Source organism: Rhinopithecus bieti, unplaced genomic scaffold (assembly GCF_001698545.2).
Source record: "Rhinopithecus bieti isolate Rb0 unplaced genomic scaffold, ASM169854v2 scaffold_13262, whole genome shotgun sequence".
Classification (NCBI taxonomy): domain Eukaryota; kingdom Metazoa; phylum Chordata; class Mammalia; order Primates; family Cercopithecidae; genus Rhinopithecus; species Rhinopithecus bieti.
This window is the reverse complement of record NW_016808004.1, coordinates 144,195-171,615: the sequence shown is the minus strand read 5'-3', so window position 1 is coordinate 171,615 and position 27,421 is coordinate 144,195. Positions and strand designations below refer to the sequence as shown.

The window sequence follows — 27,421 nt, the reverse complement described above, 5'->3', positions numbered from 1 at the left end:
GTGCTGGAGGCTGTGTATGTGTCTGTGTGTGTGTGTGTGTGTGTGTGTGTGTGTGTGTGTGTGTTTCATATACAAGCAAGCAGGCCGGGCAGCTGTGAGCAGTGCTGGAGGCTCTGTGTGTGTGTGTGTGTGTGTGTGTGTGTGTGTGTGTGTATGTGTGTGTTTCATTTACAAGCAAGCAGGCCAGGCAGCTGTGAGCAGTGCTGGAGGCTGTGTGTGTGTGTGTGTGTGTGTGTGTGTGTGTGTGTGTGTGTATGCATGTGTTTCATTTACAAGCAAGCAGGCCAGGCAGCTGTGGGCAATGCTGGAGGCTGTGCATCCTACCTGCAAAGCCTCTCACTCTATAGTTCCTATACCTGTGTCCCAGACCACACCCATACCCAAGCAGGCCCTATCCTGGCAACACCAGAGAGGCCAAGGTCTCCTTGCCCTCTCCTTGAAGGTGTCAGATTAGGATCATTCTGCACCCCACTAGAGCAGCCTCTAGACCTGGAATCCTGGCTGAGTGGGTTTTGCACTCTACTCAAGGGGAGATCTGGGGGTGTCTTAACATGATGCATTTCAGCAATCTTCAGCTTTCTTCCTCTAGCAGGCAGGTAAGGCTGTAGGGCTGATCTGTGATTTAGAAGGAAGGGTGTTTCACAGCTTGTGTTAAAAAAATGACAAACACCACCATAAAGTGAAATCAGCTGCACTAAATCCAAGAAGGAAATTTAGGAGTCAGACTCTTGTAACCCCCAGGATATCATTTTGTGACTCACCCTGGGAGGATCTGAGCTGGTTCTTTGCTGTAGATTTATACATGGAGTAAATCCAGCCCCGTACCTGGGGCTCTCACTTCACACCGATTCCCACCAGGGCAGCCACAGCTCTTTTTGATGGGGAAGTGGATCCATTCCATCCCCTCTCTACATCCTTCAGCTGTCAACACAGCATCCGTCTTGTGGGACTGTTAATTACTGCCTTTTATTATATTTACGCTGCTTAATTTTTTTCTCCACAATGTACTCTTTCCTCTAATTAGGTGTAGTGATTAGAATCTCTTTTATGTGTGGCAGGCATGCTGCTTTGAATGTTGGAGGCGCTTGGTGACTTAAAGGAAGGCTGCAGACTGATAAAAAGCCAACCCCCCCTTCTCCTCCCTGTGGGCTGAGCACCCCAACTGGGAGGGGGCAGCTGAGGGGAGCTCCCGCCCAGGATTGTCAGCTGAGGCCCCAGGAGGAAACCTTGGCTTCAGACTTTAGGGGCAAGCTATGCTGTGCACGTAGGAAGAGGGGGCCTTACAGCAAAGGACTTGTCAGACTAGCCACAGAAACACTTTGCAGGGTGCCCAGAGCCGGCTGCTGAACGATTACAGGGCTGCACTGGTCCAAGCCAAGGGATCTCCTTGAAGACTTCACAGCCAGCCAGGACGTCCTCTACACAAACTCAGAAGACACCCAGCTGGGCCCTTCATGAGCCTGAGCTTCTGATATATAAACATACCCATGTATTTCCAAACACTTCCACACATGCCCACACACACTCACTGACATACACTTATGGACAGCGATGCCACATTGCGTGCACACTCACATACACTCACTTTGTGTACTCACATACATGCACACACACTGACATGCTCACACACTCATGCTTACATCATTACTCCTGACAACACTCATGTTGTCACACGCCTCATGTTGCTCAATTCATACCACACCACCTGAAACCCCCCCCCCGAATATATCAAAACACACTTGCACACTCACCACATGCACTCAACTCCACTGCATGCCACACTGACATGCCCACATTTAATGCACTCACATTCACAGTTGCTTAGCACACATAGACTATGGCATCACCACATGCAGTAAACCACGACATACACTCACATTCATACCTGCACATTCATACTTTGCATACACACCAACACACAATATGCCTCACACTGACATGCATGCACATCATGCAGTCAGCACACAGGGTATACACTGAGATCACGCAGGACTCATTCCACACATACACCACTCTGGACATACATTCATTCACACCGCATCACCCATGCACTCACCTTCACACACGCATACACACTGACATTTACACTCACACATGCCTACACACTGACATACACACCCTCATGCACTCATGCTCACACACTGTCATACATACTCCCTGACATGCTCACACACTGTCACACTCACACACTCTGACATACACACTCAGACAAGTGCCCACACACCCAACCTATGCTCATGCACGTGTTCCCACGCTCTCCTATAAGCATACACACCCATGTTCCTCACTCAGGACATAAATGGGTGTTCCCCAGGGGTTTGGGTGACAGCACATGCCAAAAACACATGCACACACACATTGGCGCAGGCTCCACTTGGATGCATTTGGGTTCTCTACTGTCGAAGTCAGGCTACATATCAGGAACCCCTGTGTCTGTGTGGCCAGTGCAGAGGTGCAGGGGTGCAGGGAGAGAGGAGCAGCAGAAGAGGTTGCAGAGGCCTCTCCAGGTGGCACCCTCTTGGCTCTCTCAAACAAGCAGTCTTGGTATTCTCCTGGCACAGAAAGCCAAAATTTGAGGGCCTGAAGTCTGCTCTGCAGGGTGGAGCTCCACTCAACTCATGGGCAAGGGCGAGACCGGGGTCCCCGTAGACAGTTCCTAGAGTGGCTGTGTTGTGTTTCTGTGATCATCACAGCTCACTGGGCGCTGGGCTTGCTTTTTGAGGCTCTAGAGCCACATTGGGCTTGTTCATCCCTTCTGAGTTCACAAAATATTTTCTCCCTATTTTTGAGATTATGTAAATAGAAAGAAATATTTTTTAGTAGTCAATGCCCACTGGCTGTTCTTTGCCAGCATGTGTTAATCTGTCCTGGTTGTCCATGTGCATGCATGCACGCGTATGTGTGTGTGCACACACCAAAGAGAAAGGCAGAGCAGGGAAGGGCTGGGTGCCTCACCCCTGAGTACCCCTGTGGCAGAGGGTGGCCCTGGGGGAGGATGTTCTCAGAACGAAGTATGGTGACAGCTTTGGCGCTATGTAACAGCCTCAGGCTGTACTGCATGCTCATTTTCCTAGGGGGTCTTGACACTCTGTTCATCTGGATACCTGAGCTGCCACCACACACAGCAGTGCCCATATGCAGGTCATAATTCACCATCAAGTAGCATCACCTTGAGGAAGGAAGGGCAGAGAAATACCTTGCCTATTTATACAGAAGGACTATATGAGTGTGGCTGAGCCTCCATCTCTGCCCCATTTGGAGGTTTGATGGCTCTCATGAGCTGCATGGTCCAGACTTGTGTCTTTAAACTTGTTTTCCTTTATCAGAAGTTGTTCTTGTCATCTTATAAGGAAATCTATTATAAAACACAGCATCAGGAATGGACACTTACTCATGGTACCTCTCCCTTCTCTTACCCATCCCTCTACATCCCCCTCCACAGCATATTTTGCAAACCAAAGCCCTTCGTCTTCAGATGGGGAGTCTCTCCTGGCCCAGCAGCAGCACAGATCTGTGGACAGCCTCACCCACCATCCCTCATCACTCACACTTTGGAAAGGTTTTAGCCCCAATACAAGGTTTCTTGCACTACATCTTTCTCCCATGCTAATGCAGTTCATCCCAATCCCAGCTAAGTAAACAGCATCTCCAGTTATTCCTGCCTATCGTGGTCCATTGCTCATGTCTCCTAGGGGCTTGGGTAAGGGTTCTGAGCATTCTGAGATGGAGGTGACTCCTGGGGCCTCCCCATCCAGCCATCTCACAGGCTTCTCTTCGTGCCAGCCTTTGCCGAGCTCCAGACGGACATCCATGAGCTGACCAGTGACCTGGATGGAGCCGGGATTCCCTTCCTGGACTACAGAACCTATACCATGCGGGTGCTGTTCCCAGGAATTGAAGACCACCCTGTCCTCCGGGACCTCGAGGTGAGAAGCAGTGCTCCATCCTGGTATTAGAGCAGGGGAGTGTGTTGGTGATCTTCAAGTCCAGCCCCTCTTTCAGAGGTGAGAAAGCTAAGGTCAGGGAGAGGACACAACTTGCTCAAGGTCCCCCAGCTTGTCAGCATCAGCCCATCCCTCTGGAAGAGGTGGGGCCAAGCCAGGGAACCTTGGAACAGAGATGTGAGTAGGGCTTCGGATCTTAGAGGGTCATTGAGCCCTTTCAGGATTGAATGGAAGTAGTTGATGTCCCTCTCCCCAGAAAAAAATACATATGCACAGAAACAAGAAACATGGCAAATACATTGGGGAACCTCAGGGACCTTTGGTTAAGGGTCCATGAAGTAGGGGATTTGACTCATGTAGTTGGTACTCAATATATAAGGGATTTACCACTTAGTGCTTAATTGGAAAAGGTAAACGATGCGTTGGGAAGTGGGGTGGAAATGTGAATGAGAAATCATAACCCTCTCTTCTACCAGCAGGGACCTCATCTTTTGAACACTTTATCCCACTTACTGTCTAGCATGGTATCTGGCTTATGTGTCTATTCATATTATACTTTGTTCTGAAAGGGCTTTGGAATGGCTTACAGAGATAAATACCAGAGAAAAGTGAAAAATATAAATGAGAGAAGACCAGGACAGAATAATAATCCTAAGGAGTAACCACTATGAATTGACTGTTACTAACATCTTAGCACAGTTTAAGCACTTTGCATGCATTCATTCATTTCACCTCCCAAGAAGCCTCTGCAGTAAGTAAGGCCATTATACAGGTGATAAAACTAAGGGGTCAGAGTTCAGTGGTTGCCTGGGACCACAGAGCTGGTGGGGGCCGAAGGGAGATTTGAGCTCAGGTATTTAGATGTCAGTGTCTTCAGTCCCAACAACAGGCCTCGGTGCTGGACTTCTGGGGAGCTATGTCAGTGACCTGCCTTATAGCTGTGGATGGATCAAAAATCTACAGCCAAAGCAACAATGCGAACTAAGATTAATTCCAAGGTTTACATTGTCCATAAAATAAAAACAGACCCATCACTCGGGAGTTGTGTGGGTGTGCAGGTACCGACACCTGAGGGAATGTCTAAGCGGGCTCTCCAAGGGAATGTAGTAGGCTGTGTACCTCTGCAGCAAATGTGAGAAGTCCAGAGGGGCATTTGTGGCACACACATTTCTCCATACTTGCTTGTTGCATGAAGCATGCGCTTGTGTGTGTTTCTATATTGAGGGCATGGGCTTTTCTATCTGGAGGAGGCTCCCTTTGGCTCCTCAGCTGATAGATACCAAGAGACACTTTCAGAAGTTGGAGGTGACGGTCTCTATGTCCTCATTGTCAAGGTACCTTTTCTTTCTGTTTATATGTATGTATGTGTGCATGCATGTATACATGTATCCCACGCATAAATAAAAACATAACGTGTATCCTGATACTTTTATCCATCCAGTTCCTTCGTCTTGCTCCTGGTCTTTCCTCCTCCCCCAGTCCCACTCATTTTCCCTTCCTTTTATTTTCTCCAGCTTCACCTTTGTTTGCTTCAAATTACCAGGATTCTCTTAGGGCCCTGGAGAGTATGCAAATTCCTGTTTAAAGTGAGACATGAGAGGGACAAGAAGATAAGACCATTGTGTGCACACATGTATGTGTGATTGGATGTGTAGACTGTGCATGTACCTTATTTATCTTTGTAGTTCTAACTTCCAGCAGAGTAGAGTGCCTGGCACATAGTGGGCATGTGGGAAGTGGTAAATGATTGAATAAATGAGTGTCTGTGTGTTTGGCTGAGTTAAGGTGGAAATGGGGTTGTAGGAAGGGAAATTATGTCTAAACATTCCCATACTACTCTGTGGATGGGATGGAATAATCTAAATAAGAATGCAGTGAGGACGAGTATATAAAGTTATTCTCCTTTCTTCATGAGTTCAGAATTCCAAATCTAAGTAGGTTTCCTTTAAAGATGTAACTTTTAAGTTGGATTTTCCGAGAACTTTTACTGACCTGCATTAGCCTGGAGCTATGTGAGATCCAGCCTTCTATGTGAAATTGAGGGATTGTGTGTGGATCACTGTTTTCTTATTTTTTTCCAACCCCTTCTTGCCCCTGAAGTAGTTTCTCCCCCTTGGTGTTCTGAATATGGAAACAAGTCATTGATTAATCCAAACCAGTATTTCCCAACCCTTTCAGCCACTGGGGTTCCTGCTCACCTCTGGAAGTGTGAAGAAGGAGGTGTCCTCTTGCTTCAGGCTGTCCTGGAGGGGAGGTCACCCAGTCCCATCACGTAGGGCTCTCTGGGTTAAATCCAGGCCTTCAAGAAAGGTGCTTCTCAGGCACTAGTCATGTAGCAACCCTTTAAAATACAGAGCAATCTTCCACTCCCAATTTCAACCTATCATTGGCTCCTAAACTCTAACCTATTGGGTTACATTTAAAATTTACTATCCAGTTTTATACTCACAGACTTCAACTAAATTAGAGAACCATCTGGTGAATAAAGAAAGTCTTGTTTCAGAGTAGCATTTGCTTGGGCTGGGGAAGGTGGCAGGCAACAATGAGGAACTGTTTTGGATACTCCTTACAAAGACACTTCACTTCCATCTCCTTCCTTCATAAAGTGGGGAGAAAATTCCTACCTCCCACACCCCAAAACACTGTCCTGATGCACTAGATGTCTGGGAAACTCTTGGAGGAAAGGGATCCCTGGAAAGCAGTCCAGGGAGTCTGAAAGGCAGGTAATAAAACTGTCGCCATTTAAGTGTGCATGGAGCATGCCAAGCACTTTACATACATTATCTTATTTAATGTTCATAAAACATGATGACATAGACACTCATATTCTCATTTTATAGGAGAGGCAATAGAGCCCTGAGGTGATGGAGTTTTCCTCCACCTACAAGTCACTGTGGTCTCTCTGCTTCTAAAACCCTTGCTGCTGAATAGGATGCTATTTCACTGTAGGTGGCTTTGCTAAAAATCTTCCTTCCCAGGACCCCGGACCTCTTCCCAGGAGGCATGTGCATTTTGCACGCAGAAAAAGGGCAGCCTCGCAAGAAGCCCAGAGTGTATCCTCACACCAAGTGTGCTGTCTGGCCAACCCATGTCCTCTTCCACCTCTCTAAATGCCATAGTGCTAAACCTTCTGGTGACTGCCCTCCCTTAGCCAGCCAGTCTGAACTGGTGGGAGGCCCTGCATGGGAAAGCTTTACAGAGATGTCCGAGTTGGCTTTCAGACAGCTCTCAAGCCCAGGGGTAGGGCTAGACATGGTGAAAGATGGGGAGGACGAACGGGCACTTGGGAGCCAAACAAGTTTGGGTTTCGTAATCCAACTCTGCCTGTCATGAGATAGGCTGCCTTGGAATAGCTGCGATAGCTTCTCTGAGAGATTGTTCACTCAATTTTGCAAGATCATTAGAAAAATTCATTGGAACAATGTGTGTAATGTGCCAGGCACTGTGCATTGCACATGGTGGGTGCCCAAGAAATGACATTATCTACTATTATTAGAACAAGCTGTAGAACTGCTCTTCTGAGTAATTTGAAGGACAGCGGCATGTATGTGACGGGAGTGGTCACAGAGTTGGAAGACAGATAAATGGGGCAATGGAGGCCCGGGCTGATGGTAAGGTAAGGCTGTCCTTCCCTTATCAGCCCCCAGTGGAGGGGAGAACTGGGGGAGGCGGGCATGAAGAAAGCAGAGGCTAGTCCCACCTCCGGAGGTGAGGGGTTCGCCAGCAGGGGCTGTGGCCTGCTGTAGCCTGCTTGTCTCTGGCTGTTCCCATCTGTCTCCTGAGAACTGGCCCTCCAAGGACCAGCACCATAGTGAGAGAAATGAAAATGGACCTGATTTGGAAACACACACGTTTCCTATAGCTTCCAGATCCATAGGAGCTACTGATACCCAGCAAGTTGGAGGTTTCAATGAGAACCCTTCTGTGCAGGGTGCAGGGCTGGCTCACAGAGTTCTCGCTGTAGAAGGAATATCAGGACTCGCTGGGGCTGGCCTCCTGGTTGAAATTCTCAGGACAGGGCCTGGGTCTGATTGAACCTGGCCTCCTGCCAGTGGCTTGCCCTGAGCCTGGAACACAGGGAATTGGTAATGAGGATCATGAATGTTCTGCCACCCTGTGACTTTGGTTAAACAAGGCTTTCTCTGGCCATCTCCATTTTTCGCAGTTTAAAACCTCAAGAGTAGAGCAGGGGAATGTAGCTGCTCTTTAGGAGCTGGGCTGTGCATCAGCTTTTCATACACCCTCTCCTTTCCATTCACATCATGGTCCCTGGAGATGGTGGAACGAGGTGCCAAGTGCCTGGATTCATGACCTCCCTCCACCCTTTTCTGTCTTGGGGCTTTGTGAAGCTCCTTATCTTCACAGGGTCCCTCATGGGGATTATAACAAACCTACCTTTTTGGTGCTGTGTGCATTAAGTGGGTCAGTATTTCTAAAGTACATAGAATAGCAGTGTGGAGTTAGATCTATATCAATATTAGCTATCATTATGTTCATTTTGCTGGTGAAGAAACCGAGTCACTAAGGGCCCTAGGAAATGACTGTGACAGAATTAAACCCAAGTGTGACTGACTCTGAAACCAGGCTTGTTACTGCTGTATACATGACACTCTTTCTCAAAGAACTAGAGTATCCACCCCCTCGGGGAGACAGAGCCCTCAAGGTGTGGCTCTGAAGGCACCTCCCCAGGCCATCCCTCCCACTCCCTGCCTCCTCCAGTGCCCCACTTCAGGAGACACACCCTGCAGTGTCCTCGGAAGCTCCCCCTTGGGGGCAGATCCTATAGCTGACTTTTTAAGTAAGTTTTTTGGTTTAACAGAAGCATGCATACAAATCTTGCACAAATTGGCAGCGTGCAGCTTGATGACTTTTCCCCAAGTGAACATGCCCATTAAGCCGGCGCCCATCAAGCTGGCACCCATCAAGCCAGCACCAAGCAGAACACGGTCAGTCCCCCAGGAGTCCCAGGGTGCCCCCTTTTAGTTACAGCCACCCCCTAGAGCAGCCATTTATCTACAGCCATTGATTAATTTTATCTGCTTTTTAAATCTTTATTTAAATGATATTCTATGAAGACTATGCCCTCTTTAGCATCTGGCTTTTTTCATCCAGTACATTTGCAGGACCCATCCTGTTATTATGTGTAGTGATAGGTCATTCATTCTCGTTGCTGTGTGGTATCCATTGGGTGGAATACACCACAGTTCTTCCATCTGTTCTCTTGTTGCTGGACATCTGAGTGTTTCCAGTTTGGAGCTATTACTGACAGGATTGCCATGCACACCCTTGGACATCTCAGAGGTGGATCTTCCGTACCTACCTGAGTTGTTGACTCATGTTTGCTGGGTGAATGGCACACCCTTGCAGGGATCTCCCAATGAACAGACAATGGAGGCAGGAAGATAAGACCGTCTTCTTCCTCTTCCCTTGGATAGAGCAGGGTCTTAGAAAGAGTCCCTAAGAAAACAGCAAATGCTAGAGTTAGAAAATTCTTTAGAGATGGTTGGGCTCAATCTTCCCTTTTATCATGTGGATAAACTTAGGCCCCCAGAGAAGGAAAGAGACTTACCCAGTGTTACCCAGCAAGGTGGTATCAGAATCCACGTGGAACCCAGATGTCCTGACTCTGAGGCCACTGGTGTATCAACAGCACCCCTGGGGCTGAAGACGGGTGGACATTAGGTTAGTCCCAGGCTTAGGGCTGGGGATTCTCAGGGTGTAAACCATGACAGCCCTGGGCACCTGGAATTCCCCACAGGGACTGTGAGGTGCTTTGCCATGGCACAGGGGCCCTCATCAACTCTGCATCACCATCAGGGAAGAGCTCTGGAGTCTGGCCGAAGTGAGTGCCATCCCAGCCCCGCCATTTACTAACCATGTGATGCTCTCTCTGTGCTTCAATTGATTCATCTCTAAACTAGAGGCTGCAATCGAGGTTAATCAGATACTTAACTCAGTGCTAAGGGCTTGACAGCATTAGCCAGGTGAACTGTGGCTTAATTGGTGGGTGAGAGGGTCATGGGTATGGGCACAGCCATCCCATGGGGAGGTCACTGAGCTCCCCACCCTGCCAATGGCATCACGACCCCTAGGTCTCTCTGCAGGTCCCGGGCTACCGGCAGGAGCGTGTGGAGAAAGGCCTGAAGCTCTTCGCGCAGCTCATCAATAACAAGGTGTTCCTGCTGTCCTTCATCCGCACGCTCGAGTCCCAGCGTAGCTTCTCCATGCGCGACCGTGGCAACGTGGCCTCGCTCATCATGACCGTGCTGCAGAGCAAGCTGGAGTACGCCACTGATGTGCTGAAGCAGCTGCTGGCCGACCTCATAGACAAGAACCTGGAGAGCAAGAACCACCCCAAGCTGCTGCTCAGGAGGTGAGGGTGCAGTCTGGGGCACCCTGCTCCAGCCCAGTCATGCACCTGGCTCACCGTGCCTTGCAGGGAGACTGGGGTAGAGCTCCTAGGAGAGCAGTCACGTTCCTAAGTTCAAGGCACTAACTAGCCCAGAGCCAGGGCTACATTGCAGGCCCCCTAAGAAGAACCTGTCCACTGTCCTCAGGAGTCGAGGATGCATGGACTTGTTGGCTCACCCTCTTGTTCTCTTGCCCCTATGTCAAATCTCCATTTTTCCTTCTCTGCCCTTCTACTTAATCTTGACCCTGTCTACTGCAATCTCCTCTCATGGAATCTTCAGAGGTCACTTAGACCATCCTCTGGCCTTATCTAAGTCCAAAGTTGGATTAGGAGAGAAGACTTGTGGCCTCATGCCGTCAGGTGGCAGGGGGCAGCATCGGGAGCACACTGGAGCTTGTTAGAAAAGCAGAATCACAGACCAGGTACAGTGGCTTATGCCTGTGATCCCAACAATTTGGGAGACCAAGGCAGGAGGATCTCTTGAGGCCAGGAGTTCAAGACCAGCCTGGACAACATAGACCTCATCTCTACAAAAATAAAAATATAAAAATTAGCCATGCATGGTGGTGCACACCTATAAATTTCCAGCTATTCTGGAGGCTAGAACAGGAGGATCTTTTAAGCCCTGGAGTTTGAGGCTGCAGTGAGCTGTGATCTCACCGCTGCACTCCAGCCTGGGCAACAGAGCAAGACCCTGTTTCTAAATAAATAAATAAATAAATAAATAAGTGTAGAATTTCAGGCCCTCCCAGACCCACTGAATCAGAATCTACATTTTAACAAGGAACCCAGGTTATCCCAATCCATATTAAAGTTTGAGAAGCACTGAAGGAAAGTCCTTTGGTGATGTCTCACCCAGTGCAGCCCAGCGAGTGTTTCCTGGCACCTGCTATAGGCTCTAAATGGGACTAGAGTCCACCACTCAACACCCTGGAGGCCTCAGACTGGACACTGTTGAAACCTTAAAGGTCCCATGTAAAGACATAACCTTATCCTGTGACTTGGGCCTTATAGGAACTAGAGACTGTCTCACTCTATCAGTGCTTCTGTTTGAACTTTCTGTGCACCCTACGGCCATTTCTCCTCTAGGCCGTTATTCCACTACCTTTGACCTTGGCATATCTGAAGTTAGAAAACTCCCACATCATGTCATTTTGTCTAGCCATCTGCCTAGACCACTCATGTGCTGTCTGCCTGTCCCTCAGACTTCCATCTTTGGTCTCTGGGTCTAAGGCTAGGCTTCAGTGGTTCCCACTTGGTCCAGCAGATAGATTTGGCTTTCAGAAGTGTTTACTTCAGGATTTTTCGTGGAGCAGTGGGCATTTGCCTGCACAGCTGCAAAAGTCTGCTGCATATAAGAGCCAGCACACAGCTTTGGAAACAGCAAGGTAGATCATTTTGATTTTTGTTTTACTTTCACCATGCAGCCATCCACTGGCATAATTCTAGGGTTGCCACTGCCTGCCAGAGCCCCCACTGACAACTTCCCAGCGTGGTCTCGCTCTGCCTCTGTGTCTCCTCACCCTTGTTTTCCATTCCTGTTCTCCTGGATGCTCTTGCTTCCTTCTGCTCTCGTTTCCTTTTCTTCTTCTTGCCCATGGCTGCCTACCTCCTTTCAATATTCTTCCTTCTTTTCTCTTCCAAGCTTCATTTTGTGCTGGCAGCCTCCCAACTACCTTGGGATTTTAGTTATTAGCATTTTCTGGCAACTGCAACTTTAAACTCTATCCAGACATACCTGGATGGGCTAGTTTCTCTCTGGAACTGGCCACATACTTAGTGCAAGTTTGAACGTAATTTGTTTTCTCTAAATGGATGCAACCAAGAATGTCCTTGGGCTTACTGCACTGCTGCTGCCTCTTCACCTCCAAAGTAAAGGAGTAGATGGGCTTGTGTTGTAGCATGAAAGACACAAGTTAGACTCAAGAATGAACTTTCTGTCATTGCAAATGAAACTCTAGAAGGGCTCCCAAGGGAAGTTCCAACGGATGTGGAAGCTTTCGCCATAGGACAGTTTGTTTGTTTGTTTGTTTGTTTGTTTTTGAGACAGAGTCTCACTCTGTTGCCAGGCTGGAGTGCAGTGGCAAGATCTTGGCTCACTGCAACCTCCGCCTCCTGAGTTCAAGCGATTCTCCTGCCTCAGCCTCTCGAGTAGCTGGGGCTACAGGCACGTGCTATCATGCCCGGCTAATTTTTGTGTTTTTAGTAGAGATGGGGTTTCACCATGTTGGCCAGGATGGTCTTGATCTCTTGACCTCATGATCTGCCTGCCTTGGCCTCCCAAAGTGCTGGGATTACAGGCGTGAGCCACCGCGCTCAGCCGCAATAGGACAGTTTTGACACAGCTTGGGATGAGCTGGGTGTATGGCTTTATGCTGCTGTGAATACCAGGAGCCTTTAGCTCAGGCTGTAGGCCCAGTTTGGCCATCTGGCCTTCTGACATGGACCCTTCCCCTGCCACCTTTATTCCTATTCCCTGCCAAATTAGTACCTCCCCAGGAATTTGGGATTCTTTTTTTTTTTTTCACCCAAAAGAACACAACTAGCTCATAAAGTTCTCTAAGGTTATACTATTTAATAGGATAGCTTTGAGCCACATGTGACTATTTACATCTAAATTAGTTAAAAATAAATACAAGTCCAGGGTCAGTTCCTCAGACATGCTGCCACATTTCAAGTGCTCAGTAGCTTCGTGTGGCTGGTGGCTGCCATATTAGACGGCACAGGTAGAGAACATTTACATCATCACAGAATGTGCAATTGGTCAGTGGTACTCTAAGGTATTCCAGCCAAAAACCCTCCCACAGCCTGACGCCCAAAATGTCATCTTCCAGCTTTGTAGGAAAAGCTTGTCTTACCATTATGGGGGCGTCTAGGAGTCCATGAAAGTCTTATATTCATTGGGATCTCAAGATTTGGCCTAAACGCTAGAAGCAGCAAGATCAATGCACAATTCCTCCCCTGCCCTTCCCAGCCTGCGGGCTCTGACCAGCTGCTTCTTTCTTTGTCTTGTTCTGCTGGTTCCCTCGGTGACTGCTGACAGGACTGAGTCAGTGGCTGAGAAGATGCTGACCAATTGGTTCACTTTCCTCCTCTACAAGTTCCTCAAGGTAGGGTTGGATGTGGACGTGTTTCTGGTCCTGCCTCGTTCATTCTCTGCAACATGACTGGGGATCACTTCACAACCCCCAGTTCTCCCTTACTGGGCCTGGCTCTTATAAACCCACAAGAAATGGAATCCATCCTTATCATGGACTGTCTAGGAAAACAGAGGCCTGCAGTCCATCATAGCTCCAAAGACACAGTCTTCCTGAGGCTAGTTTCCTCCCTCCTGGCGAAGGACAGATGAGCCCTGAGAGGCCCTGCATGGTCCCTAAAGCTGAATCCCTCTTTGAAGCTAGCTAAAAACAATTTGCCCATTATTTCTCTGCTTTTCCTCTTCCCTCTCCCAGCCCCAGACTTACTGAGTTTGATAAGGGCCCCGGGCCAGTGCAGAAGCCGCATGTTGCGGCAGATAATCCAAGGATGCGCCTGGGAGGTGGAAGAGGCTCAGCTTCTAATTATTAACTTATGTTCTAAGGAGTTCGTGCCACCCAGGACTGACCTCTGCCTTTGGATGGGGCCTCTGAGAGAGCAGGGTTTGGCGGGGAGGAGGAGCTGAGAGGAGGGCTGGAGGGGAGGGGAGGGGAGCGGGGGAGGAAGAAAGAGCCCTGGAGAGGCAGCAGTAGGAAAGGAGAAATGGGCAGAATGGGAAAAGACCCTGTGATCCAAAGAGCCAGGAGGAATGCCAGCCTGAAGGATGAGGAGTTGGAGAGAAGATTAAAGAGCTGAGTATAAAAGCAGGTGGGGGCAGGCGGAGGGACTTGGCAGGGGATGGAAGCCGCCCTTTGGAGAAGCAGGAACTGGGGGGTGCACTCCAATGTTCCAGGAGCTGCTCCCAATGAGGTTCTTCTCACCTCCAGGAGTGTGCTGGGGAGCCCCTCTTCTCTCTGTTCTGTGCCATCAAGCAGCAGATGGAGAAGGGCCCCATCGACGCCATCACGGGTGAGGCCCGCTACTCCTTGAGCGAGGACAAGCTCATCCGCCAGCAGATTGACTACAAAACCCTGGTGAGCCCACCCATCTGTTTCCCCTGGGGCTTTGACAGGCGGGCTTCAGTCCTGGGTAGCCCTGCTTAGCAGAGGGGATGGCAGAAAGGCTGAACGGTCGCCTCTCCAGGTGTGTCTGCTGTGTGGGCCCAGCCAGGTGCTCCCCCTGTGTCTATCACCCCAGACTTCCTCTGTTCTGTTTCACCAGTGCATTCGGATTTGGGGACCAGTAGCTCAGACACATTTGGGTGACGCTTAAGCCAATGAACTGGGGGTTTCCGGCCATACCAGTTATAGGGTCATAACCCTTGACCCAAGTGAACTCCTCTTCTGTCCTCCCAGCTTAGAGTCAACACTTCACAGAAGAGGTCCATGCAGGCAGAGAGTGGGGGACAGAGAGGAAAGGAAGCTAGAAAGAATTCCTCATAGTTCTGAAGCCCACACTGCCTTCTGCTCTAAGTTCAAATACAACTGTGACCCTAGCTGTATGATACAAAGCCAAGGTGGCCTGGTGGTGCAAGGCATTTGCCGAAGGAACATGGGGATTGCCTCCGTTAAGGTCAGGTTCCCTCACCTGACAAAAACAGCTACGCTAGGAGGCACCAAGGCTTAGCATTCAAGAGCATGGCCTTTGGGATCAGACACACCTGTGTTTGAGCCCTGACTCTGCCTTCGACCAACAGGGTGAATTGGGGCAGGTCCCCAATCCCTCTGAGTTTTGGTGTCTTTCTTGGGAAAAATGAGAATACCAACAGAACCGACTAAAGTGGAGATAATCCTAGTTGTTCACAGTGAAGTTGTGCAGGGGATCCAATGGGACAAGATGAGCAGGTGGTGAAGCCCGTGTCATACTCATGCCCTAGTGCTTGGTCACACAGGCCCCGCCTGCCTCCCCCCACTGTGACCGTGCGTCCACTCGCTGCTCACTGCCTTTTCAAACCCAGGGAGCTCACTCTCAGGATGTTTTGGAGATCATTGTGATCTCCAGCCAGCCCTTTCTCTCTGAGAAAGAGAGGACATGGAAGGAGGGAGTATGAAAAGATAAAAGCTGAGTGTTGGGGGTGATATGCAAGTGGCACCCAAGAATGGAAGGAAAAGAGATAGAAGGGAATGATGAGGACGGGGAACAGACGGAGGTTCAAACGCAGAGGGAGCCACAGCAGGCCGGGGCATGGTAGGACTGGGAGGGAGTATGATTCCCGGACGACCCCTCCAACTGCTCTGAGTTGAGGGCAAATTCCAGACCCTGTGGCCAGCTGGGGAGATGGTTCCCACCTCTGAACAAAGCCATCCCTGCTGGCTGGGAAGACTGCAACCGTGATCCACCTATCCCACTCTCATTTTCCAAAAGCCCTGGGAATCCCAGTAGACATCGGAACAGATTTGTGGGGATTGGCTTCCTTATGAAGATTCAAAGGAGCAGCCTGTGAACGAGGCCCCTGCTTCCTGGCAGTTACCATCTGCTTGGAAGGAGAGAGAGAGAGGCTCCGATTAAAATGGAAAAGGGGGGAAAAACCCTTCCAAAAATAGAGACCTGAATGGATTTCTTAATGAGATAGAACTACTGCGTAAATGTCTTCCACCCCATCTTCCCCATTCCACTCCCTTTCTTTCCTGTCTCCTCAGCACCTTCCCAATATTGAATCCAACACAATGAGTTGTAATCATGTTCTGTCCCCAGATTGCAGCATCCTTTGTTCCAGAGGCCACAGTAGTGCTAGTGCACTGAGCTGATTTCAGGTGCCACAACTTAAAGAGAATGTGAGGACATTGGAGTGGTTCAGGGACCAGTATCCATTTAGGTGGGAACACCTGGGGACAGGAGCAGTGAGGAGAGAGGAAAGGAACTGCGGTTTTTTTGCCTGGAGAAGAAACAGCCACAGGGAGTTTAATAGCCGCCTTCAGGCCTGGGGAAGGTATTTGCACATGTGCAGGGGAGCAGCCCTTTCAGGGTGTGGGTGGACAGCAAGAAATCGTGCAGGACGGCAGCATACAGGGCGTGCAGACTCCGAAGAGCAGGCCGAATACAAAGATAGGGAGTCCTGGGACTTGGCGGTGGCTGGAGGATCCCTGAGTGCTATGGGCCTGCTAAGAGTAGCCTTGTCTTGGGCAGGAGAGATAACCACAGAGAGGCTCTAAGAGGCTTGTGGGGAGAGTGAGTGTACCACTTTGCAGTCAGGTGTGCCTCCTAGGGGTTTAGTGATTTATTGGATTGATGCTGGAGCTTGGACTGGTGTGGCCAAGGACCCTGCTAGTGGGAGTGCCCCAGTACCAACATCAGCAACATCTGGGTGCTAGAGTACAAGATGCCTACCTAGAAGCTCACTAGAACACTAGGTGCCCATGTGGAAGCCTGGAGCCAGGCAATACTAGACGCCTACCTGGTAGCCTGCAAGAGCACTAATTGCCCGCCTGGGAGCCTGCTGGATCACTAGATGCCCACCTGGGAGCCTGCCAGAGTGCTAGGTGTCTGCCCGGGAGCCTGCTGGAGTTCTAGACATGCACCTGGAAGCCTGCTAGAGCACTAGATGCCCACAGGAGGGCATGAACCTAGGAGCATTAGCTAGTTGCCTGGGAACCTGGAAAAATGGAGAATCTCAGGCCCCATCCCAGACCTCCTAGATCAGAATTTGTATCTCAACAAAGCCCCCACGTGCTTGTATACACATTAGTGTTTGAGAGGCAGTTCCCTGGCAGAGAAATCACGAGGCAGCTTGTTCACAAACTAGCCAAGGAGCATGGGGGAAGGGAACCTGTGGGTGGAGTTCTGGCTTGGCCAGTGGCCAGTGGCTCTGTCCTTCTGTGGGGCCACTGCTTCCACTTTAGAGTGCCAACTCCTGCCCTGAAGTGCACCATGGAGTTGTTCTCATGAGGCCATGCTGAACTCCTGCAGCAACTAGAAATGCCAGGAGATTACATTTAGGTGGCCGCCTCTGCCTCATGGGTCCCTCAGAGGAGGAAGCCCAGAGCAAACCATGTTGCTGTCTTGGGAAGGCTAAGCTGCCCCACCAGGGCCCAGAGGACAGGACAGCACAGCAGGGGCTGCCAGAACAGCCCAATGGTCAGGCTTTCCTCGGCTGTGGAGCAGAGGGAAGGGGCCAGAAGACTCTTAGAAGGAGGGGAGAGCTGGGAGGAGGCACACGTGGAATATTCAGGGCAGAGGTCTCTCCACCATTGTTTTCAGGTTAGGGCATTTTGAGGGTGAGAGTTTGGTTTTATAGATTTCAGGGGTTTTTTTTCTTCCCCTTCTTAATGGAATAAGCATGTTTCCATTGGAGCTCATAGCAGTCTAGTTGCTAATGAAAGGCAGGTGCCCAGAGCCCAGGGTTCTGATTGCCACCACATGGAGCAAGAAGGGGGTGGAGTGGGAGAGAGACTGGTGTCTGGCTCTGCAAACCAGATAGGACAATTGGGAAATGCTTATGGGGCACAGAGGGAGTGAAATTTCCAAGAAGAAGAGAGACTCACAGAGGGCTTCCTGGCAGCAGGGCCCGAGGGAGAGTTCAGGAGCCCAGAAGGGGAGGGCCACTTGGCATCAGTACCCCTAGGATGCCCAGCCTCTCTGCCCTGGATCTTGTGCCCTCACTTATTCCAGTACCCACAGCACCCACCCCCGTTCCCCACCAGTCCACCCAGGAGCCCACATGGTGCCGTCGATGTAGAAATATCCCACTGTGAGAACGGCAAGAGAAGAAAAGCCTTGTTCTTTTTAAAGGAAAAGCCCAGAACTTTTCAAGGAAAAAATAAGAATAAAAGATAGTTTGGTGAAGCAGAGTTTTAACTTTTCCTACTAGTTCCAAAAGAGAAATGGAAGCCCTGAACTATGCAGTCACCTCTTCCCCCAATACAGGGGTTCAAGTTCAGGGCCAGGAAAGAATCTCAGGTGTCTTGAACCTGCAATCTTTAAAGGGCATCTTTTTATTTTTAAAGAATACATTAAGTGTCTTATAGATTTGCCAACCTCTAATCAGGCGAATGAAACCTTCACAAAAATCGAAGCTTGTGAAATCTTTGGAGAAAGAAGCCAGATTCCTATTAGTTCTGTGTGTGAGTGTGCATCCGAGAAGGAGTGACAAGAAGGAGACAGACACACGTGGATGGACAGGGGGTTTCAGAGGTGGGCGAGGGTCCGGGTCTGCCGCTGCGACACTGCCTCCTGTGTGCATGTGAGAGAGACAGCACGTGTGCATGGATGCTTTGGTGTCTGTTCTGTTGCAAATTTCCCCTCACTGCTTCCACATGCTTGGGCATTGTCCCTTTGAAAAATCAGGATTCTAATGAAGTTTGTTCTGACAAGGAGTGAAGTGTGCAGCTTGCACTCCCTCAAGGACATTGAAGCCAAGGCATTGTCCTGCTTACCCGAACAGGAAAGGGCAGTGGGCTTGGTGGGATCACAGATAGCCTGGAGCCACCCTACACCTCCCCAGCCAATCCTGGAGAGGGGGAGCCGTTTAGGACGGGATCCCAGGGTGCTGCTGGGAATCTAGGAGCTTTTCCTGCTACCCCATTTCATATCCTCCTCTCCCCACCTTTCCTTCAGGTCCTGAGCTGTGTCAGCCCAGACAATGCCAACAGCCCCGAGGTCCCAGTAAAGATCCTCAACTGTGACACCATCACTCAGGTCAAGGAGAAGATTCTGGATGCCATCTTTAAAAATGTGCCTTGCTCCCACCGGCCCAAAGCTGCAGATATGGATCTGGGTGAGTAGGCTGTCCACCCAGGGGCTGTCCTTGTGTCTGGTCCTGAACACACCTTACCTTCTCCTGTCAGCAGAGGCAGGGCTGGGGTAGAGATCCAAGGGGGAGAATCACTGGCTGGAGAGAGTCAGGCATGCCCGGACCCCCGAGGAGCCCACGGGGTTGCCTTCCTGGACTGCTTGGAATTGACCAGAGCTGGTCTGTGAACAGTTTGCAGAGAGGAGGCCACGAGTCACTTGGTAGTCTGTCAGTAATCTGCCTGGCAGGATATGCCTCTGGGGTCCTTTGAATAGCAGAGTGGTGGGAAATGAAGGAGTCATATCTAGAAAGAAAGGGATTTAAGGGCAGAGTCCGCTAGTCTGAGCTCCTGCGTCCCAAGGTCCTGCCACTACCTCTGTTGTCACCCGAGGCTCTTCCCTTCCACTCAGTTCCGTGGCTATAATTTTTGCTGAATACCTACAGCTTGAGGGAGCTGGATCAGTGATAGAGAATGGAGAGAAAATATAGGGAAAATGAGATATGACAGCCTGCTGGGGAGAAGGATGACATTTTAACTCAATGTTCCATGAATAGATCTCCCAGCCTCTATAAACAAGAGCATGCTGGTTAGGGCCACCTGTACTTAGAGCCAGTTATGGCTTGCATAAGCATTTCATAGTATGCTATCTGGGGGAAATCCTCATGGGGAGCCCCAGGATCTGAAGAGGCCTGTGGGGAAGAGAGGTGGTTCCAGCATTATGAGCCAGCATCAAGCACATCTAGATTTGAGTCCTGGTGCCTCCAAATCCTAGCTGTGTGACCCTGGTTAAGTAACCTGTGTGTATGCCTTAGTTTCCTAGCTGTAAATGAAGATAATCATAGTGCCTGCCTTGTAGTAAGAATTCAGTGAGATCATGCATGTAAAAGCCTCTTTAATGCAGTGTGTGGTCCATCGTACACATTCAGTAAGTATTGGCTGCTGCTGTCACTGATTATGAGGATAATATAAGAATACTGAGTGTGCCTGTTTGTTGATGCTGGGCATGGAAGGAGAAGCACTGATGTGTGTATATGCTCGTATCTGGAGATTCCTGGCAACATAGTGGTGGGAGGACCCCTCAGACGCCTCTAATCCATCCATCTGGCCTCTAAGCTGGCTTTGGCTAAGCCATCCAAGACAGACGGGCATCTATGCTATTTTCTAGAATCCAGAGGGAATTTTCATCGCCTCCCACTGCTTCACCCCACTCCCTCTGAATTCTGATGCCTAAAGATTCTTAGGATCAGGAAGTTGTAGCAACTCCTCTAAATTCTCACTTCTTCATTTAACCCCATCTTCTCTCTCTTGGCTCTTGGCTGAAGGTGTTTGGCCCTGTGCTCTGAGCTTGGATGCTGAGGGAGGGACATTGGGTGAACATGTGTCTCCCTCCACTGTGGAGGTGTCTCTGAGTATGCTGTTTCTGGGACACAGAGGAAGCCCATATGTGATGTGGTGGGGAGGGGTGTGAGTGTGTGCTCATGTGTGTGCCCTTAGAGTCAGACCAGACCTATGTGTCTGTGTGCATTTGATTTGCTTTTGCTGCCATGAAGATCCCACAGACTCACAGGGTGAAGGAATCTGTTATGGCCCGGTGGGAGACAGAACAGTTCCTGGAAGGAGGATTTTTGTGTTCCCCACGTCCAAACAATTGAGTGGGATACGCCTTAAAGGGTTTTTCCAGGGAGAATTGAGTTTGGTAGTGGAACCAGCTAGCACCCACTGTTCCTTTGTTTTATCTGTGGGCATCTTCAGCTTTGCAGGGTCCTTAATGCAATTCAGGTGGGAGGAGAGTCCACACAGAGTGGGGCCAAGAGGGAGAGCTGTGCTAGGAGCAGGCTCCTTCATGCTGGAAGCTGAGATTGCCAAGGTGTGCCAGAACACAGAAGGAGCACCTGCATGCAGCTGCATGAGGAGATGTATGCTTCTGTGCTTAAGAATAGGTGATCTCCCATGGAGGGGCTCACAGAAGGCAGCCCCGTGAGCTTCGTCCTGAGAGTCCCTTAAATCGCTCCCTTAAAAAGCCTGGGAGCACAAGCCCAGCAAAGCAAGTCTTTTATGGGATGCAGAGCCTCCTGAAGCCAGAGTTCTAGACTATCTGGAGTGGAAACAGCAGCAGCAGACAAAGCAGGCGCAGTCGTTCCTGCCATCCACCATGATGAAAGGAAGCCCAAGGGCAGCTTTGCAACAAGGGCCTGCCCAAGGGTGGCTGGTCTCTGCAGCTAGAGGCTGCACAAGCCAGGGAAAGGCTACCCACTTCCAAGGGAAAACAGGTCTCCAGTGCTCACCGTGACTGTTCAAGCTCCAGGCACCCAAACAAGCAGAGGTGATCCCTCTGCCATCACATTTGCTGCTGGGCCACACCTGGAGAAATAAGATCCCCACAGCAGGGACAGATAACAGGGAGAAGCAAAGAGAGGCCTGGGGCAGTTTGAACCTTAGGGTCCCCTCTCACTGGGAAGGGGCATCTCGCTGAGCTGCTCAGCAACGTCTCCCTGCTCAACCTTGATGGGTGCTCTTCTGAGAAGTTCCCTTTTTTCCTTTTAAATCCAGTGTTTGGAGCTGCCCGCAAAGCTCTAGGCTTCTTCTTACCAAAGGTAGATTGCATCGCAAGAAAAATGGGGCCTGCTGAGAGACCCAAATGCTTTTTCCACACCGTTCAATCACAGCCCCCAAGAGGAGAGAAAGGCAAGGAAAGTTGTTCCCATCATGTAGGTGAAAGTGCTTTGAAAGCCTAAGAGCAATTTACAAGTGTAAGGTGTGACTATTTATGCCAATAGGACGCATAGCACATTGGCACTCACTCAGCCCCAAGTGCTGGACAGGGCCAAGACAGCACAGTATGCCCCCCGACTTTCTCCCCCTACCCGCTGTGCTTTCTTCTCCCACTGCTGAGGGCATCCAGCAAAGGTTGCCTTCCCTCTCCTAATGCCCAGCCCCTGGCACGTCAGGAGCACCCATCCCAGGCCAGCTCAGCAGGAAGCAAAGACATTTGGCACCACCCTGTCATTGTCCCAAGTAAATACAGCCCAACCCTCCCCGCTCTTGCTTGGCTTTTGGCTCCTGCCTTTCATCATCGCTGTGGCCCCTGGCTTTGCCTAACTGCTCACTCCTGACATGTCTATTCATTGCTCCTCAGAGCTCTCCCACTCCTCTCCCTCTACTCCCTCACCAGACTTGTCCAGGCATTAAGGAGCTAAGATGGGAAACCACAGTAATAAGGGTTCTCCAAAGAAATAGAACCAACAAGGGTTGTGTGCGTGCGTGTATGCGTGCGTGCATATGTGTGTGTCTAGAAACAGAAAGAGAGAGAGATTCATTTTAAAGAGGTGGTCACACGATTATGGAGGCTGGCAAGTCGAAAATCTGCAGGGTTGGCTGGCAGGCTGGAGACCCAGGGAGGAGGCGACATTGCAGTTTCTCAAGGGAGGTCAATCTTTTGTTCCAGTCAGGACTTCAACTGATTGGATGGGGCCTACATTATGGAGAGAAATCTGCTTTACTCAAAATCCCCCCCGGTATAAATGTTAATCTCATAGAAAGACACCCTCACAGAAACATCTCGAATACTGTGTGACCAAATATCTGGGCACTATGGCCCAGCCAAGTTGACATGTAGAATTAACTATCCCCGGAACCGCAGGGCCCACCTTCGCTGCAATCTGTTGGAAGCTGGGGAAGGAAAGCGACCACAGCGGGAGGAGCTGGGACTGAGGCGGAGCTCTAAGGCACAGTGCCCAGGTAGCACTCCCCCTGCTACCCTTGAGGCTGTCCCCACAACCAGGTTTACGTCCCTTTCCACTCACAGGTATCTGGGCAGGGTAGGTACCTGTTTGCCTCACTTAACTCTTTGACAAACATGAGAAGATCCTACCCTGTGGCCAGCTCTGTGCCAGGCATGGAGATGCCAAAGTGCCTAGGAGAAGTTCCCCGCTTCTTAGCAGACTAACGGAGACAGGACATTTTTCTGTCTGAACTAAGGAGCTCTTTTTCCTCCTCCCTTCACTCCTCAAGGGAAATCATTGGTGCCATTCTTTCCCCTGCACAGATAGAGAATCTGCAGCTCAGAGAAGCACAGTGCCTGGGCCCAGGTACACAGCAGGGAGGTGGAGAGAACTCCGATTCCCTTCACACGCAGTCTCCTCTGCGGCCCCCATTTCCTCTCCCTTCTGCCACTGTCCATGACCTCCAGAGATTCCTGTAGTTTAATGCAAAAGCTCTATCAATAGCCCCAGAACTCCACCATCCTCTCTCTGTCTTGCGGCTCAAGTCGAGCGAGCTGAAAGGATATATTTTTTCAAATAAGTAATTCCTGTAGGCAATAAAAAGATACACTATCTTCTGAGTGAAATATAAAGAGTTCACAGCAGCTGTCTCCCCAGTTTGCATTTTCCTCTGCACCTGATGGGAAGGACAGATAAAGATAATGGGATTTTTCTTTCTTTTTTATTTCACCTCCCTCTCTCCCTGGAAGGTGGAAATGTAACAAATTGGATTGTGAGTGTGTCTGTCCTTTGTGCTTGGTGCCTGGAGCAGGGCATCCGGCTGCTGGGCAGAGCTGCTGCGAGAGAGGTCAGAGCTAGCAATCTTCTCTTGGTGCCATGCATATGAATGCCAGGGTCACCTTTCCTCCTTCCCACTGACACCACCTGCCTTCTAAACTCTTCTTTGACCCACCACACCGCCTGGAGTCATGCCAGAGCCCTGTGTTCCACATTCAAGAATATCTACTAAGTTCTAGCTTGTCTCTCTCAAATCAGGAAGTGGGGCACAGCCTGCCTTTGCCTTTCACTCTCCAGGCATCCCTAAATAGCAACAACTGACCAGTGCACAGCACTTTACAGTTTACAAAGATCTAGTACCTTCAGTGCAAAGAATGCACTTCTATTCAGGAACTTCTTCTTTTAAGCACCAGATATCATAGTTCAATCATGTTATATCTGGGAACTTCCTGTCACAATAATTTTTTTTTAACAGAACATTTTTAGAGGGTCACCCCTCCTGCTCCCAGGTGAATTTTCTGGCCTTTTTAGCAGATACACTCTGATCTTCTCTTGGCTCTCCTAGCTCTTCTCTGGTGCCTGCTCCCAGCACTTCAGCTTGGCCAGATGTTGAAGGTCTCAGGGCTCTCCGCCAGGTGTTTCCTTGGGGCTCCCTGCTGACAGGCATGCAGAGCCATAGAATCTTGTCTCCTCCTCCAGCCTCCTTCTTGGCCCAAGGTTTGGAGGGTGGAGTGGGCCCTGTGCAGGGCTGGTGTGTGCTTCTAGTGAGAACCTGTTCGCAGTGCCCCCAAGGTAAGGAAAGGTGGCAGGGGTGAAAGTCCAGGCATGTGGTCATGAAGGTTGTCCTGCGTAAACTGTGCAGGTCAATTTTGCTGGCTCTGCCTAGCCCAGTTGGTGCCTCCTTCCACCCTTGCCTTTCTTCAGCAGCCCTTCCTGAAGCTTCCTGGGATGGGTCTGAGGAGAGATGATGATAGGAAGACTGGAAGGGGAGTTAATGCAAAGCCTGAAGGGTCCCCAGCCTGAGGTAAAAGGAGGTGCATGTGCACATGTGTGTGCGCATGTGTGTGCGCGCATGTGTGTGCATCTGTGTGCGTGTGTGTGTGTGCATGTGTGTGTGCCTGTGTGTGTGTGCGCGTGTGTGTGCAAGTGTGTGCGCATGTGTGTGTGTGCATGTGTGGGTGCCCTTGCACCCACCTGCATATCTACACTGTGAGGGCCAGAACTACAGGGTGCTGTGCACCCTGGGGAGAGTTTGCCTCTTAGCATGGCACCCACTGGTGGGTAGGGGACTCTTCAAGAGTCAGACCAGTGGGGTCCTCCATGCCAGCATCTCCTTCCAGGTTGGCCTGTGGAGGATCTCAGCTTCCCACTGCCAATTACATGGCTCTCCACACACTTGAAGGCAAGACGGGTTCCCTCTACCTCCCCTTCCTAGAGACTCTGCAAGCACAACCTCGCCATCTTCTGAACATCCCTGAAACCCACACCCCTAAGCATCCCTGAAACACATCTCCACAGCCATCTCCTGAGCGTCCCTGAAACCCACCCTTCCACACTGGCTTAGCTTAGGTCCTCACTGCTACTTCTGCTTTGAACAAAGGTGGCCATCCGGGCAGGGATCATGCCTCTTTGTCCCTCTAATAATGCTCTCCTCTCCTTATCCCCTCTCTGCTCTGTCTTGATGGCCTCAGCTCAGTCCCAGACACCTTGGCAAGGCATGCTGGATCTTTCTTAACTCAGGTCCTGATCTCCCTACACCTCTCCAGCCTCTCCTTTCAACTTTCTCCTGCTCAGACTCATCGATCCCTAGAACTGTGGCATGAGTGTCACCTTTGAACCAGAACACTTATCCCCCTGGCCAGCCAGCAAACGCCCACTCATCCTTCACAATTTAACCTGGGCAGCCCTTTCCCACCAGCTCCTTGTAGCTCTTCCTCCCTGTCTCACCCCTGCCCTGACCACTGGGCTCTTGCACAGCCCCTCCACACAAGAAGTCTTCAAGGGCAAGGGTTTATGTTTTACTCCGTTTTCTTGTTTAACTACCTCTCATACCCAACTGGCAGTGCCCAGCACACTGGGGGCACAGAGTAAGTGTTCTTTGATGAATGAGTGAGCATCGAGCTGCAACACCTCCTGGACCTGGGTTCTCACCATGGAGACTGCGTCTTGTGAGATGGGACTCTAGGTGTCCTCTTTTGTAGGAGCAGGTGTTTGTGAGGAGTCACTCTGCCCCAGGATTTGCTTCAGTCCTCTCTGAGCTCAGCATCTCATAGCATTTGATGCCTGGGAGGTATTTTCCGGCTTCTCACTATGCCCTATGGGCAGGCAAAAGGCCAAAAGGCTCAGCCTTCATGGGAGGACTGTGGTCATTGGCTGAGCTATGACATTGCCTCTCAACTGGTCCTAATGTGGTCACCTCCTACGGAGCAAGGTAGAGAATCAAAAGAGAGATATTTTTAGTGATATTTTTATAGGCAAGACAGAAGGAGCCCATCTGGTGAAGAGAGGGCTGGACCAAGCACTGGGGGACCTGGGTTCTATTTATTTTCATTACTGTTATTAAAACTAAGCACACATTGAATATGCAACAAAGCACAAAATTAGATACCGCCCTCACAGAGAGCCTCCTGAGGCTGATTCAGCCAGCCGTGCACACCATGAGAGGACCAGGGTGCTGGCCTTCATATCTAAGGTGGCAGGGCTGTCTCATCCTCAGCTCACTCAACCTGACCTTGAGATCTTTACTTCTGGGGTGGGGATGAGATTTTATGAGCCCAGCCATGCAGCTCAGGAGAGGGCACTGTTCCTGGGCTAGAGGGAAGCCACCTGCGATGGCCTTTGACCTTGGCTTTTCCAGGCCCCTGCTTTACTCTGCTTTACAACAGAGCTCTATGGCTCAGACTTCTATTGAGAGAAGGTCAGGAAGTTGTAACAGGAGCACTCCAGAAAGCTGAGCCCATACCCACTATCTGATCTTCTTGAGATATTTCGTGATGAGTCTAGGGAAAATAGAGACCATAACTGGCCTGAAGAAGGGGTTTCAGGAAAGGAAGGAGGGCAGGTAAGTATGGAAGTGAAAGTGGGTTCTGGCCAACAGGGTAAAAGCAAGGAATTTGGGCCGAGAAGGGTGACATTAAGGGTGGGCTTTCCTTGTCAGCCTACTTGAATTATTCTGTGCCAGGGAATGTGGGGCTGCCCACCAGTTATACTCCACCCTCTCTCCTCCATTCTGTCTTCAGCTGGGTGGCCTACCTGTGATCCTTTCTCCTTTCCTGAAAGCCTCAGGAATGGAGCTGCCTATATCAGCTGCCCATCCCTCTGGGCTCTCTTTCATCAGGACTAGGTTGTAGATGCTACAAAGCAATAATTTCAAATACTACTTTCTTCTTCTCCTTCTCCTTCTTCCTCTTCCTTTTCTCCCCCTTCCCCTTCTTCTCCTTCTCCTCCTTCTCTTCCTCCTTCTTCTTCTTCCTCTTCCTCCTCCTCTTCTTCCTCCTCTTATTCTTCCTCTTCTCCTTCCTTCTCTTCTTCTTTCTCCCTTCTTCTTCTTCTTTCACCTTTCTGATATTTCAGAAAAAAAAGCACATAGTAAGTTCTGTCTAGGAGATAACAAAACAATAGGCTTGAGTGATCTAAAAGCAAGCTAAGTGTACTCCTTGATTTCAGCCCCCTCTCTGTATATTGGCTTTTGGGGAACATTCCTGACTTTTTGAGATAAGTCCCAAGGAGACATGACTATCTACCCAGTCTTTTTGGATAGGG

At 50.0% G+C, this 27,421-nt stretch overlaps 1 protein-coding gene across 7 annotated transcripts in view; it reads left to right on the top strand.

Moving 5' to 3' along the window:
* PLXNA4 (plexin A4) overlaps window positions 1–27,421 on the top strand; it is a 523,648-nt gene that overhangs the window by 468,502 nt on the left and 27,725 nt on the right. For 5 of the 7 annotated variants that reach the window (XM_017885083.1, XM_017885085.1, XM_017885086.1 and 2 more), the window contains 5 exons: window positions 3,784–3,926; window positions 10,049–10,317; window positions 13,400–13,466; window positions 14,319–14,465; window positions 18,985–19,144. In XM_017885083.1, the coding sequence (XP_017740572.1) occupies window positions 3,784–3,926; window positions 10,049–10,317; window positions 13,400–13,466; window positions 14,319–14,465; window positions 18,985–19,144 (786 nt within the window). Of the gene's footprint in view, window positions 1–3,783; window positions 3,927–9,702; window positions 9,787–10,048; window positions 10,318–13,399; window positions 13,467–14,318; window positions 14,466–18,415; window positions 18,562–18,984; window positions 19,145–27,421 lie in introns of those variants that run through there. The other 2 variants (XM_017885084.1, XR_001887846.1) reach the window with 2 other exon arrangements.